At 43.1% G+C, this 11,954-nt stretch overlaps 1 protein-coding gene across 2 annotated transcripts in view; it reads right to left on the bottom strand.

Annotated features, from left to right (window-relative positions):
- Positions 1–925: 925 nt before the first annotated feature.
- The window catches only part of PTP1 (protein tyrosine phosphatase 1), a 40,185-nt gene continuing 29,156 nt past the window's right edge, over positions 926–11,954 (bottom strand). For both annotated transcript variants that reach the window (XM_086528595.1, XM_086528594.1), the window contains exons 9-10: positions 1,565–1,706; positions 926–1,485 (exon numbers count right to left, since the gene is read on the bottom strand). In XM_086528595.1, the coding sequence (XP_086384721.1) occupies positions 1,411–1,485; positions 1,565–1,706 (217 nt within the window). In that variant the 3' untranslated portion in view covers positions 926–1,410. The remainder of the gene's footprint in view (positions 1,486–1,564; positions 1,707–11,954) is intronic.

Genomic DNA, 11,954 nt, shown 5'->3' with positions numbered 1-11,954 from the left:
GTGCACATGTATATTGTTTCATGATGGACTAGAAATTACATGTAGGCTATCTCCTTCGTGAGAATTGTGTAGCCTCCACAGAATAGAGCCCTTAAATACGGGGTCGAGCCTGGAAGCATGTATTGAAATTGGCATCAGATACAGCTGACATGTCCTCATGTAAACAAGATGACAAAAAAGGAAACTATCATTGTACAAGTAACAAGTATGCAGTGTAACTAGGCTGTGTAATTTTTATTTCAGCACCACCTTCCTCACATTCCATTACACATTTATGCCCCACGACTTTCATCATGGTTTTACCACCACCATACTCTTGGATACAGATTGCATGTGAGCGCATGCGCACACAACATTATTTGCCAAAAAATGGGAACATTCATATAAATTCTTGCCTTTTTTGTATAACCAGAACAATAAACATACCTCATCGTTTGACATAATCCTTGTACTGAAGCTAACAACGTAGGCAGCAAGCTCCACAAAAGGAGGCACAAAGGATGTGAAGGAAGATATGGAGGCATAGCCTCAATATGAGATACTGGAATTGGCATATGCATCACACAGTAGTAAAGGAATAGAGCTGCTTCACATGGACACCAGGAATTATCATGAAGAATTGTATCACGTTCGATATAAGTTTTACCACCACAATGTAAATAAGGTAAAAGCTCACATTGGCATTTTAAAAATAGAGTCAAAAAGGAAGCTGTAAGGCCTTTAAATGAAGGGGTCCCTTTACAAACTTCGAAATTTTATTTGGAAGGGACCCATTAACAGCCGAAAAAAAGTATTCAAAGATTTGGGGCCCTTTCTCCCTTCTCTTCTTATGGCATGTTTAGCCCATTAATTTCCCAACTTCCAAGTTCAAGAACCAGATGTCATGATTGTTTTTCTAATTGAAAAGAGTATGCCAGACCAAGCATTCTCCAACCAAAGGCCACAGAGATCATCATTGCTATTACGAATAAAGGAATGTGCCCAATGGATGTAAAGAGTGTCCGCATAACAGAAGCTTATATGAAGGAAAGCCTAGATAGCATGGCAAAGATGCTGAAGGGGTAGCAGACTTAGCAATGATATGCTAAACCCTTTAATCCCCAAGTAAAAATCAGCTGCATCTCAGATGCCAAAAAATGATCGTTGATGACAGTGAGGCACATCTATATACAGCACATTAACATGTAAGAGCTTTTGCTTTGGGTCAAAAGTCTTTGAGATGCCTACACTAGTACACTGCACTCCTCTTCAAAGCTTGAGATAATGTACATTGCATTTGGAGGCCGATTTATCTTTACTTTAAGTACAGAGCCTTTTCAGCCAACCAACAATACATGCCCGGTCTTGCACTAGATATTTTGAGAATATCAAAATTGCAGCAAGGTCTCTCCACCAGCCTCGAAATATCAATTACTGTGCTTCACACTTACTTAGAAGATCTTGAAGCTCAGCGATAACAGCTTTATAACAGAAGGCATATTGCTCCTGTAAAACAAGCCACTAATCCCATCATAAATATGTAAACACGGCAGTTTGTATGCAAATCAGAGTATCTACTACTCACCCTTGTTTGCACCATACCAAGCCGCTGCTGCCTGAAGCGACGAACGGTAGATTCCAAATCGACTGCCGTCATGTCACCAAGAATAATACGTCGCAATGTATGATCGATGGTGCAATAAGTTCCAGTTCTGCCTATTCCAGCACTGAAACCAAATCCAAATCCAGAAGATGTCCACCATAAGCCACAACCAGGGATTTCAACAAAAGGACAAAGTAGAATATGCAGCCGAATGAGATCTGTCATTCATTTTACGCAAAGCTTAAATGCTCTTGTGCACTGCATTCCCTCACTACTCAAATTGTCTGATAAATATATATTCCACAAGCATTAAACTTTTGCACTTTCTCTGTATTGGAAAATTTTGTCGTGGTCCTACAAATAGAATTAAATCATGAATGGCAAGCAAAGAAAAAGACGAGTCTTAAATGCCTTATTGACCACGTGCTTCCATGCTGTAAGTGTATTTCTTGCCTCAACATTGATGAGAACTCAAATAAATGAGAGCTGATGCAAAAAAAACAAAGCAGACTGAAACAATTTACTGCAATAAATTCTCTTGTAGAAGCCTCACGCAACTGTCATACAGTCTCCAAGGTGTCCTCAACCTTCTTGTTCCGATACTATGATGGAGACATAGTGACATAGGGTAGCCGGGATGGACCCTTGGGAAAGGGAACGAGCAGTCAACGGGGGCAGGGCAAGACGCCAAAGAGGGGATAACTGAACGTGTCGAAGAGCGCAGCAAATAGGGGGGGGGGGGGGAAGAGAAGAAGAAGAGAATTTTAACATCGTAGGAAACTATCCCAAGAGATCTTAACAATCTATCCGACGAAGATCTAGCCGGTACAACCCACAGTCAAGGTCTAGTGCACATGACATGAGAAAGCTCTAAGCATGAGGAAAAGCTCATCGGTGACAATCACCAATAAGAGAGCCCAATGTAGCAGCACGAGACGAGGCGAGATGGGAGACCACCCTGAAGAGGAACACTCTTAACCAAGAGAAAGCTGCCAAGGTGATCAAGCGGCAACAAATCCTAACCAAATGGAGAGAAAGTTGCCAACGTGATGAACCGGCAACAAGTCCTAGTCGAGAAGTCTCTAGAAATAGGAGGGAGGAAGCCATCTTGAGGAAACATAAGCTGCAAAATAATCTTCCCTTCCAAGAAGACACACAATAGTCGGAGATCTTGGTTATGTCCACCTGACCGGGGTCAAGACAAAATATCCATGAGAGATCCTACAAGTGCAAGTCATAGAGACACACTGCATAGGAGAACTCCCCCACTGGAGCAGTAATGGAATGCCAAGAGGTAAGAACGGCTAAAAGGATGCATCGGGAAGAATAACTATTGAGGTAGAAGCCATAGCCTCAGAATAGACCATCCTGCCACAATCTGCAAGTGTAAGCAAGCACGATGCAAGTACAAAGGGAGAAACTCCCACCAAAACGGAGAGAGAAGCCATTACCAAAGCTGCAATCATCCATGAGGTCTTCATCAGAACAAGATAGCGTAGGTACATCCAAACTAAAGAGGTAGAAACCACAAGCCCAAGGTGAAGCAAAGAAGAAGCTCCACCAAAGAGAGGAAAGGTTTGAACTTCCGGGAAGCGATATGTAGAAGAATACCAAGAGGGCATCCACACACCAAAGGATCCTCATCTAAGGCCACATAAATAGTGAACCACACTAAGGTCAGGCAACTACCTTTGTCAAATACAACAACCAAAAGTCCTAAAAATATGAAAATGGCCAAAACAAGCCTGAAATGGGTAAAGTGTAGGTGCAAACCCTAAATGTGCTTGAAATCCCAATCTTGCAAGTGTACGGATGGCCAACCCACAACCAAAGGCCAATGCATATAAGCTGAGAAAGCCTATAAGCAAGAGGAAAAGCATCTGGAAGGTGAACATAATATAATGCTCTTGAAACCTTTATGTACGTTAAGCACAGAAGGTGAATCACAATAGCAAACACTTCTACTTGAAAATAGAAAGAGAGAGAGAGAGAGGGAGAGAGGGAGAGAAGAAGAAGAGGAAGAAGAGAATTTTGACGTCGTAGGAAACCTTAAAGATCTATCCTACGAGGAGAGTTGAACTTAAGACTTGTTATTCAAGAGGGAAATGGCATAACCAATCTACCACACTTGGGTGATAGAAAGGTTATACCATTTTCCTCTTTTTTTAACACACACACACACCCGAGAAGAAGAGAATTTTAACGTCGTAGAAAATTATCCCAAGAGACCTTAAAGATCTATCCGATGAGGAGAGTTGAACTGTAACTAAGTCAAACTTTGTAAATAATTAATTTATTTACGAGAAAAGAATTATCTAATTAGTTGTGTGCACACCAGAATAGACCTAGCAGTTCTAAGGCCTCAGGTGAGCCTAAATGCTGGCTAGAACACCTCAGAGGGACCTTAGCAGAAATTACCCTGAAGCCCTAGTGATTGGGAAATCGGGTCTTCAGAAGGGGTAAGCAGTAGCCTCAGATTTTAGGCTCAGAAAAATACGCGCGTCAGTACAACACATGAATGAGATGGGGTCCTTAGAACAGTGACCCTAAGGCTAATAAAGCTAATAAAGCCTTAGGGTAAGTTTCGTGAAATTAAATTTAACGGTCCGTGCCCGGGCGGGCGGCCGGACAAGTGTGAACAGGTAAAGGCGGTGCAGTGCCCGTGCGGCATTGCGCCGACAGACCTTTGGTGTTCTCATAAAAGAATCATTGGTAGCAGTTGTTAGTTAGTTGCACATTTTTAATTAATGAGCTAGAAGTTTTTAAAGTCAAAAGTTGAATGGTTTTTAAGTTTTTAAAGTAAGTGTGCCAAGTGGCACACTTACCAATGCAAACTAACTCTCTCTCACTCTCACTCTCACTCTCACCCTCTCTCTCTTCCTAGCGCCCCCTCTCCCTGATGGCTATTTAGGAGCCCCCCTCCCCCATTTTCAGGGCTGGCAGTGCACCTACCCCCCCTAATGTGAGCGTGCTCTACGCGGTGGAGCCCTCCATTGAAGCTTGAGAGCAGCCCCTTGCGACATATGTGGTATCCTTGTGCTCCCATTGTCAAGAACAAGGGATCTCACAGTCATAGACACCTTCTGGTGAAGTTTCATCGCGAGAAGTGGCCGTAGACGCTCTCTTAGCAGAGTGCGGCTGCTGTAATTCTCTGTTTTCAGCCCCTAATCTGTTTTCTGTTTTCAGCCCCTAATCACCTCGATTAGGGCTGTTTTCAGCAGATCAGCCATAGAAATTCTCTTCTCTCTCCTTATCATAAGTCTACATCAAGTTTGGCGCGATTCCATCGCGAAGAAGACCACTGTTTCGACGTAGGGGTGTACACAGGTAAGAATTTCAGGTTATGTGCAGAAAATTACAGCAAGCATGTGCGTGTGCATTTTGCTTGTTTCTCTTTTGTGTTCGATGCATGAATGAATGAGCATGAAGGCAACGCATAACGGAAGATGGACTCTCCTCTGTGAGAGCTTCCGATGAGCTGTTTCGGAAGATAGACTCTCTTTTCGAGAGCTTCCAACCAGTCTCGCAGAAGAGGGGAAATCCCCTAAGCAGTAAGAAAGTGGAAACACTTTCTCAGTCAGTAGTCAGAACAGAATAGAAGAAAGAATAGAGGACGGGCGTATGCCCCGTTCCTGTGCTTGTAAAGATTCTCCCTTAGTAATAAAGATATTCTCTTTATGGGGGGGGACCAGCCCATCTTCTGGTCCCCAATGAAGTGTCAAGTTTTCTCGCTCCCTCTAATTCTCTTGAGTATTTGAAGTGCAATTAAACGTCAGTTTACGCTTCCGTATTTTTGTGACAGTGGTATCAGAGCAAGGTCCTCTCTCTCTTCCTGAAGGGATTGACGACTCTTGGCAGACTGCAGAAATGGGAGGACGCGAGATAGAGTTATCTCTCCTTCAACAGCAGGTGGAAGAGTTGCAGAAAGCTCTCTCCCATCCAGAAGTCCAAAAGATTCTCCCTTAGTAATAAAGATATTCTCTTTATGGGGGGGGACCAGCCCATCTTCTGGTCCCCAATGAAGTGTCAAGTTTTCTCGCTCCCTCTAATTCTCTTGAGTATTTGAAGTGCAATTAAACGTCAGTTTACGCTTCCGTATTTTTGTGACATGAACTCAAGACCTGTTATTCAAGAGGGAAATGGTATAACTAATCTACCACACTTGGGTGATAGAAAGGTTATACCACTTTCCTCTTTTTTTTTAGCACGCACACACTTTTTTTTGTAAATCTTGTTTGATAGAATTTACAGGTGGGAAATCTCAAAGCGAGGAGGGATACAAAAAGCGGAGCACTATGAGGCTCCAAAGGCTAGAAACAGTCGAAGTAAATCATGTAGGCATTAAGAGTGATGGCTCCAGCATCATGAGCGAAATGCAGCGCTTCACCAAGAGATAGATTGAAATAGGAAAAGTGGTCAACATAAGTACCTTAGAACATCAAGGAGTTCCTATGGTGCCAAATGGCCCACAACATCCAAACTCTGGACCAGGTAAAGAACACCGCAAACTGAGATTGCGGTGACTGGAGCACCCCAAAAAGCCAAAAGCGTCTATGAAAAGCGCCGGAAGGAAAACGGAGCTGAAGAGCAGCTGACACTTGCCGAATGAAGCTCTGGAGTGGCGACAACCCCCCAGTAAGTGTGGCAAGGTCTCGAGGCATCTTAGGCAACGGGAGGTGCAATATGCCATGCATGTAATACACTGCCAACAGGTAGAGCTCCCCCCAAGCAGCGCCACAAGAAAACACGTTCCTTCAAAGGTAAATGACTCTGCCAAATGCGAGACAATGTGCGTTGCCACCACAAGGATGACTCGAAAAGCGACCACAGCTGATTACCATGATGCACAATCCATACATCTGACTGTAGGATGGCAGACACTGCCAGCTGAAATGCAGTCCAATCTGGTAGTAGCCAGATTCCAGTCAGAGAAGCGGGAGTCCACATCCAAAGAAGGAATGGGTGAGTGATCAGCAAGCATCCTTTGAATTTCCCGCCAAAGAGGAGAATAGTGAAAACCCAACCAAAAGTGGGACACAGCATCAGCGAATGAAAGAACATAACCCGAGTCATCAACCACCTAATGCACACTTGGCGAGGAGACCATTGAACCAAAGTCGAAGCGAAGGCCCTGCTCCAATGCAGACTCTCCAAACGAAGGGAGTTACCTACAGAAGATTGTCCACCATGCCATGCCAAATGCGAAGTGACAACCTTCCAATCAACAATGAGAGAAGAAGTGAAGGGACAACCAAGAATGTGTCCCTTCATGCTTCCCAAAAACAACATCCCAATAAGTCGATTTCCAGTGACCAAAGATGGGGTGACAATGTGTGTACACAAATGTGTGACCATGAGAGCCCAGGGTTGTTGCTGCTCCACCAGAACTGGCAACATCATAGCTTTCCGAGTCAAAACATGACGTCGCAAATCCAAAATATTTAACCCCCCAAGCCGCTTAGGAGAACACAGGTTGTCCATAGATAAAAGCCGAAGGCTCTTCGTGTTGGACGAGGTCCGCCAAAAATGCTCTAATATACTGGACATGAGGGACTACAAGAGCAATTGAGACCAGGATAGCACAGGCAAGTAAAACTGCACATAAGCCACAAGGATGCATTGGACAATCCTGAGACGCACATGTAGTGGCCACGTGGACAGTTTCCAATAATTTAACTTGGAATGCAGACATTGGAGCACCCAATCCAATTTCTGCACAGCCGACACATTCCAACCCAGCGGATAACCTAGATGGCGAACCACAACGTGCGGAGGAACAATCTCCCCAGGCCACATTATCTTATGCCAGTCGCACTCCTTCAGAGGCAATAGCTTGGATTTACGAAAGTTAACTTTGAGACCTGCTACCAATCCAAACAAGTGAAGAGTATGCATAATTTGTTGTACATCATCATAGTGATTGCGAGGCATAAACAAAGAGTCGTCCGCATAGGCCTGACCAGCAAAATGCCGTCCAGAAGGTAATGTCAGGCCATGTAATCTACCAGTGGAAGTCAAGGAATCCAAATACATAAACAAGGGGTGAGTAGCCACCACATAAAGCAAAGCACTAAGAGGGCATCCCTGCCTTACCAACCGTCCCAAAGGCCAAGATTCTGTGAGAGATCCATCCAACAAGCCTGCAAAAGTCTTGTGTGCATACGAGAAAAGCACGACATGGGATAGCCTAGGCCCAAATCCCAAGTATTGCATGGTGTCCGCAATGTAATTCCAAAGGACAGTATCAAATGCCTTTTCAATGTCAACCTACATAACCAAGACATCTTGTCGAGTGTATTTTGCATATTCCATACCAATGATGACATTCGCGAGGTTATCAATAATTTGACGTCGTGGAATAAAGCCATATTGAGATTGATGCAAGCCTTCATGCAGAAAGCACTTGAGTCGGTTAACAAGCATTTTTGCCATTAATTTATATACCATAGGCATGAGTGTAATTGGCCGCCAATGAGAGAATTCTTCACATAATGCATGCTTAGGTATCAACTTGAGCAAACCTTCTTTCCAAGAGGAGGGCAATTCCTACTATTCCCAAGCCGTATTCATCATGAACAACAAAGGAAACTTCAAATAATCCCAAAAAGACAAGAAAATTTCCACAGAGAGACCATCCCAACCAGGAGCTCTTCACCGGCCCAAATCAAGCAAGCTGGCATACAATTCCAACTCAATGAAAACAACTTCCAAGTCTTGAGCCTGCTGCATCGAAAGAATAGGAGTAACATGCAATAGAAACATGTGACGCGCTTGGCGAGCTTCTCTCGTGGGAGAAGAAGGGGCCTCAAAAATCTACACATAATGAAAGTGTAGGGCTAGTGCTAGCTCCCGTAAAGTGGAGGTCCATTCCCCATATGGTAATTTAACTCTTCGTATAGCTTGAGATTGCATGGAGGGATGCAAATGCTGGATGAATTGTTTAGAAGCACATCCTTTATCTGCAAGAGCCTGTTGACGAGCTCCAGTCTGCCATTTGGCTAATTTCCTCTCGTCATTGTGCCGTAACACGGTGCGAGCAGAAAGCAACTCAGTCATTTGAGTGTCAATAAGGGAAGAATGATTAGCCAAATGCATTAATCTGCTATAAGTATCCTCTGCTTGTTTAACTTGTTCCCTTAATTGTGACAAATAATCTCTGCCATAATCCTAGATAACACATTGAACACGCATAACAAAGCCAAACTAAGCTATGTCCATACCAACATACAGCTGAGAGATCAAAAGCGGGATGATATCCACAATCATAGCGCGAAAAAAAAACGCGCGCGCCCACACACACCCGAGAAGAAGAGAATTCTAACGTCGTAGGAAACTATACACACACACACACACACACACACACACACACACACACACACACACACACAGAGACCAAACATAAGACACAGGAAGGTGGAATTCCTTCCAAATTGAAACTTTTGATGCACTAGATTTATCCATACTAATCATCACATCCTCAAATAGTAAGACATCATTCAAAATAAGAGAGTAAATCAACAATCTTAAATGGGGCCTTCCCTATTGATATATGGACCGTGTTGTTATAGGCGAGCTCCAATGGCAGTCCAAATCCAAGTCGCTTGAATTCCTCATCTCTAGCAAAAAGATTACGTGCTTTGTCTTCACGATTTCCATGATGGGCACAATAGAAACCTCATCTTTTCTGAGACGAACACAAATCATTAGCTGCTTCAAGAAAAATAGATTGTCTCCCCATAAATCTGTCTGACCCCATCTTGAGTCTGTCCTTCTGTCTTGCTACAGCCAGTCTTTCTTGAGTCGCCCTTGCCAAAAGTTGTGGATTGTTTGCTTTACCGCCATAACAAGATCCTTTGCCCGAATGAACTTTGAAAGCTTTGGATCCTCAGTAGCAACAAGAAACTGTTGCATGAGTTAAATGGTTTCTTTTTTAGCTACTTCTTCATCATCCGCCTGAGAGAAAACATTCTCTACAAAATCCTTCTCTTTGATGTCGTTCCCGAGCTCTACTTCATTGTTGTTCCTCTTCACTTCTGTGACAGGTAAACTCTGAAACCATCGTGCTTTACTATTGTGGGAAGGATTGGATTGTTCATAGAAGAACAATCAACTGGGCTCTGATATCACTGAAACCTTTATGTACAATACTTGAAAATAGAGAGAGAGAGAGAGAGAGAGAGAGATGAAATGAAATGAAATGTTATATTAACGTCTTCAAAAGGCCAAAGTGACCTATGAGACCAAAAAGTTACAATGTGGTGGATATGATACAAAGTCAAGAGTAACAAAATAACAACATAACAAAACCAAAAAAAAAAAACTATGGGATCCTAAGCTGGTTGATGTGAACTAAGAAAAATGAGCAGCTGGCTCAGATAGCTAAATCACAAGAGATTCAACATCGGTCGTTGGCGGATCTCATCAATCTCCTCCATGGTCCGTAGTCTGACCGGGCGTCGTGCATGCCTGGCCAGAGTGCTCCGAATCTTCTGATGTAGCCTCCGTCGATGCTTAGAGAGAGAGAGAGAGAGAGAGAGAGAGAGAGAGAGAGAGAGAGAGAGAGAGACCAAACATGAGACAATTGTCCGACCTTTGGCTTTTCATTTGTCCAACCTTTATCTTTTAATTTGTCCAACCTTTGGTCAATCAATCATGTACACGCATGAATGGTACAAACCACATGGCATGCATCACATGTATCTAGGCATAACTATCTAGTTCAATCTCAAACTCTCAGGTACTCCATATGTACTATAATCAATCAGACTAGTCATCACATCCAGTTCTTATCTTGAACTCCACGGATGTCTCTAATGCACTAGAATCAATCAGATTTCTATCCAGCCATCTCAGCCTCATTAGAACTTTTGATATCCACAAGTAGCAATATTAGCCATTACATCCAGATCTCACCGATCTTTGACGGATGTCTTGATGCACTAAAACGACATACCCAGTTTATCTCATCCAAATTGGAACTTTTGATGCACTAGATTTATCCATACTAATCATCACATCCAGTTCTGACCCGAACTTTACGGATGTCTCCGACGAATTAGTATATCATCAAGATAGAATGTTGCACTCATTCCATCTAATCATACTCAATCAAATAGTAAGACATCAGTCAAAATAAGAGAGTAAATCGACAATCTTAAATGGGTGTTGTTATAGGCGACCTCCAATGGCAGATATTTGTCCATAAGCATTTCCAAATCCAAGTCACTTGAATTCCCCATATCTAGCAAAAGGATCCCCTGCTTTGTCTTCACGATTTCCATAATGGGCATCATAGAAACCTCGTTTTTCCTGAGACGAACACAAATCATTAGCTGCTTCAAGGAAAATAGATTGTCTCCCCGTAAATCTGTCTGACCCCATCTTGAGTTCGGCCTTCTGTCTTGCTATAGCCAATCTTTCTCGAGTTGCCCTTGCCAAAAGTTGTGGATTGTTGCCTTCCACTGCTTTACCGCCGTATCAAGATCCTTTGCCGGAATAATCTTTGAAAGCTTTGGATCCTTAGTAGCAACAAGAAACTGTTGCATGAGTTGCATGGTTTTTGTTTTAGCTACTTCTTCATCATCCGCCTCAGAGAAAACACTCTCTACAAGATCCTTCTCTTTGATGTCGTTCCCGAGCTCTACTTCTTCATTGTTGTTCTCCTCTTCACTTTCGTGAGAACCATTGTGCTCTGCTACTTTGGGAAGGATCGGATTGTTCATAGAAGAACAATCAACTGGGCTCTGATACTACCACTGAAACCTTTATGTAGGTTAAACACAAAAGGCGAATCACAAAAACAAACACTTCAACTTGAAAATAGAGAGAGAGAGAGAGAGAGAGAGAGAGAGAGAGAGAGAGAGAGAGAGGAAGGCGGAATTTCTTCCCTAGAAGCGTTGGCCCTCATGACGAGCGCCCCCAGAGGGTATTTCTTTTATATTACAAAAGATGTCCAATACAAGTTGTTGCCACAAGTGCTCAAAGCCTCCACAAGACTCAAGCCTTTGTCGTCTTCAAGAAATGCTCAAAGAGAGGGATGCCCAAACACTGATGATCCCCACAAATGCTCTCAAGAGGTCTTTACATGGGTAAAAGCCTAGCCTTTTGGGTGCCCTTGACCCTTGGCTTTTCAATTGTCCGACCTTTGGCTTTTCATTTGTCCGACCTTTGGTCAATCAACCATGCATGAATGGTACAAACAACATAGCATGCATCACATGTATCTAGGCATAACTATCTAGTTCAATCTCGAACTCTCAGATACTCCATACGCACTAGAATCAATCAGATTAGTCATAACATCAAGTTCTTATCTTGAACTCCACGAATGTCTCTAATGCACTAGAATCAATCAGATTTCTATCCAGCCATC

The sequence above is a fragment of the Adiantum capillus-veneris genome, chromosome 14 (assembly GCF_014529385.1).
Source record: "Adiantum capillus-veneris isolate H3 chromosome 14, ASM1452938v2, whole genome shotgun sequence".
NCBI classification, from domain to species: Eukaryota; Viridiplantae; Streptophyta; class Polypodiopsida; order Polypodiales; family Pteridaceae; genus Adiantum; species Adiantum capillus-veneris.
Note: the sequence above shows the minus strand (reverse complement) of the source record. Positions and strands in the feature narration are given on the sequence as shown.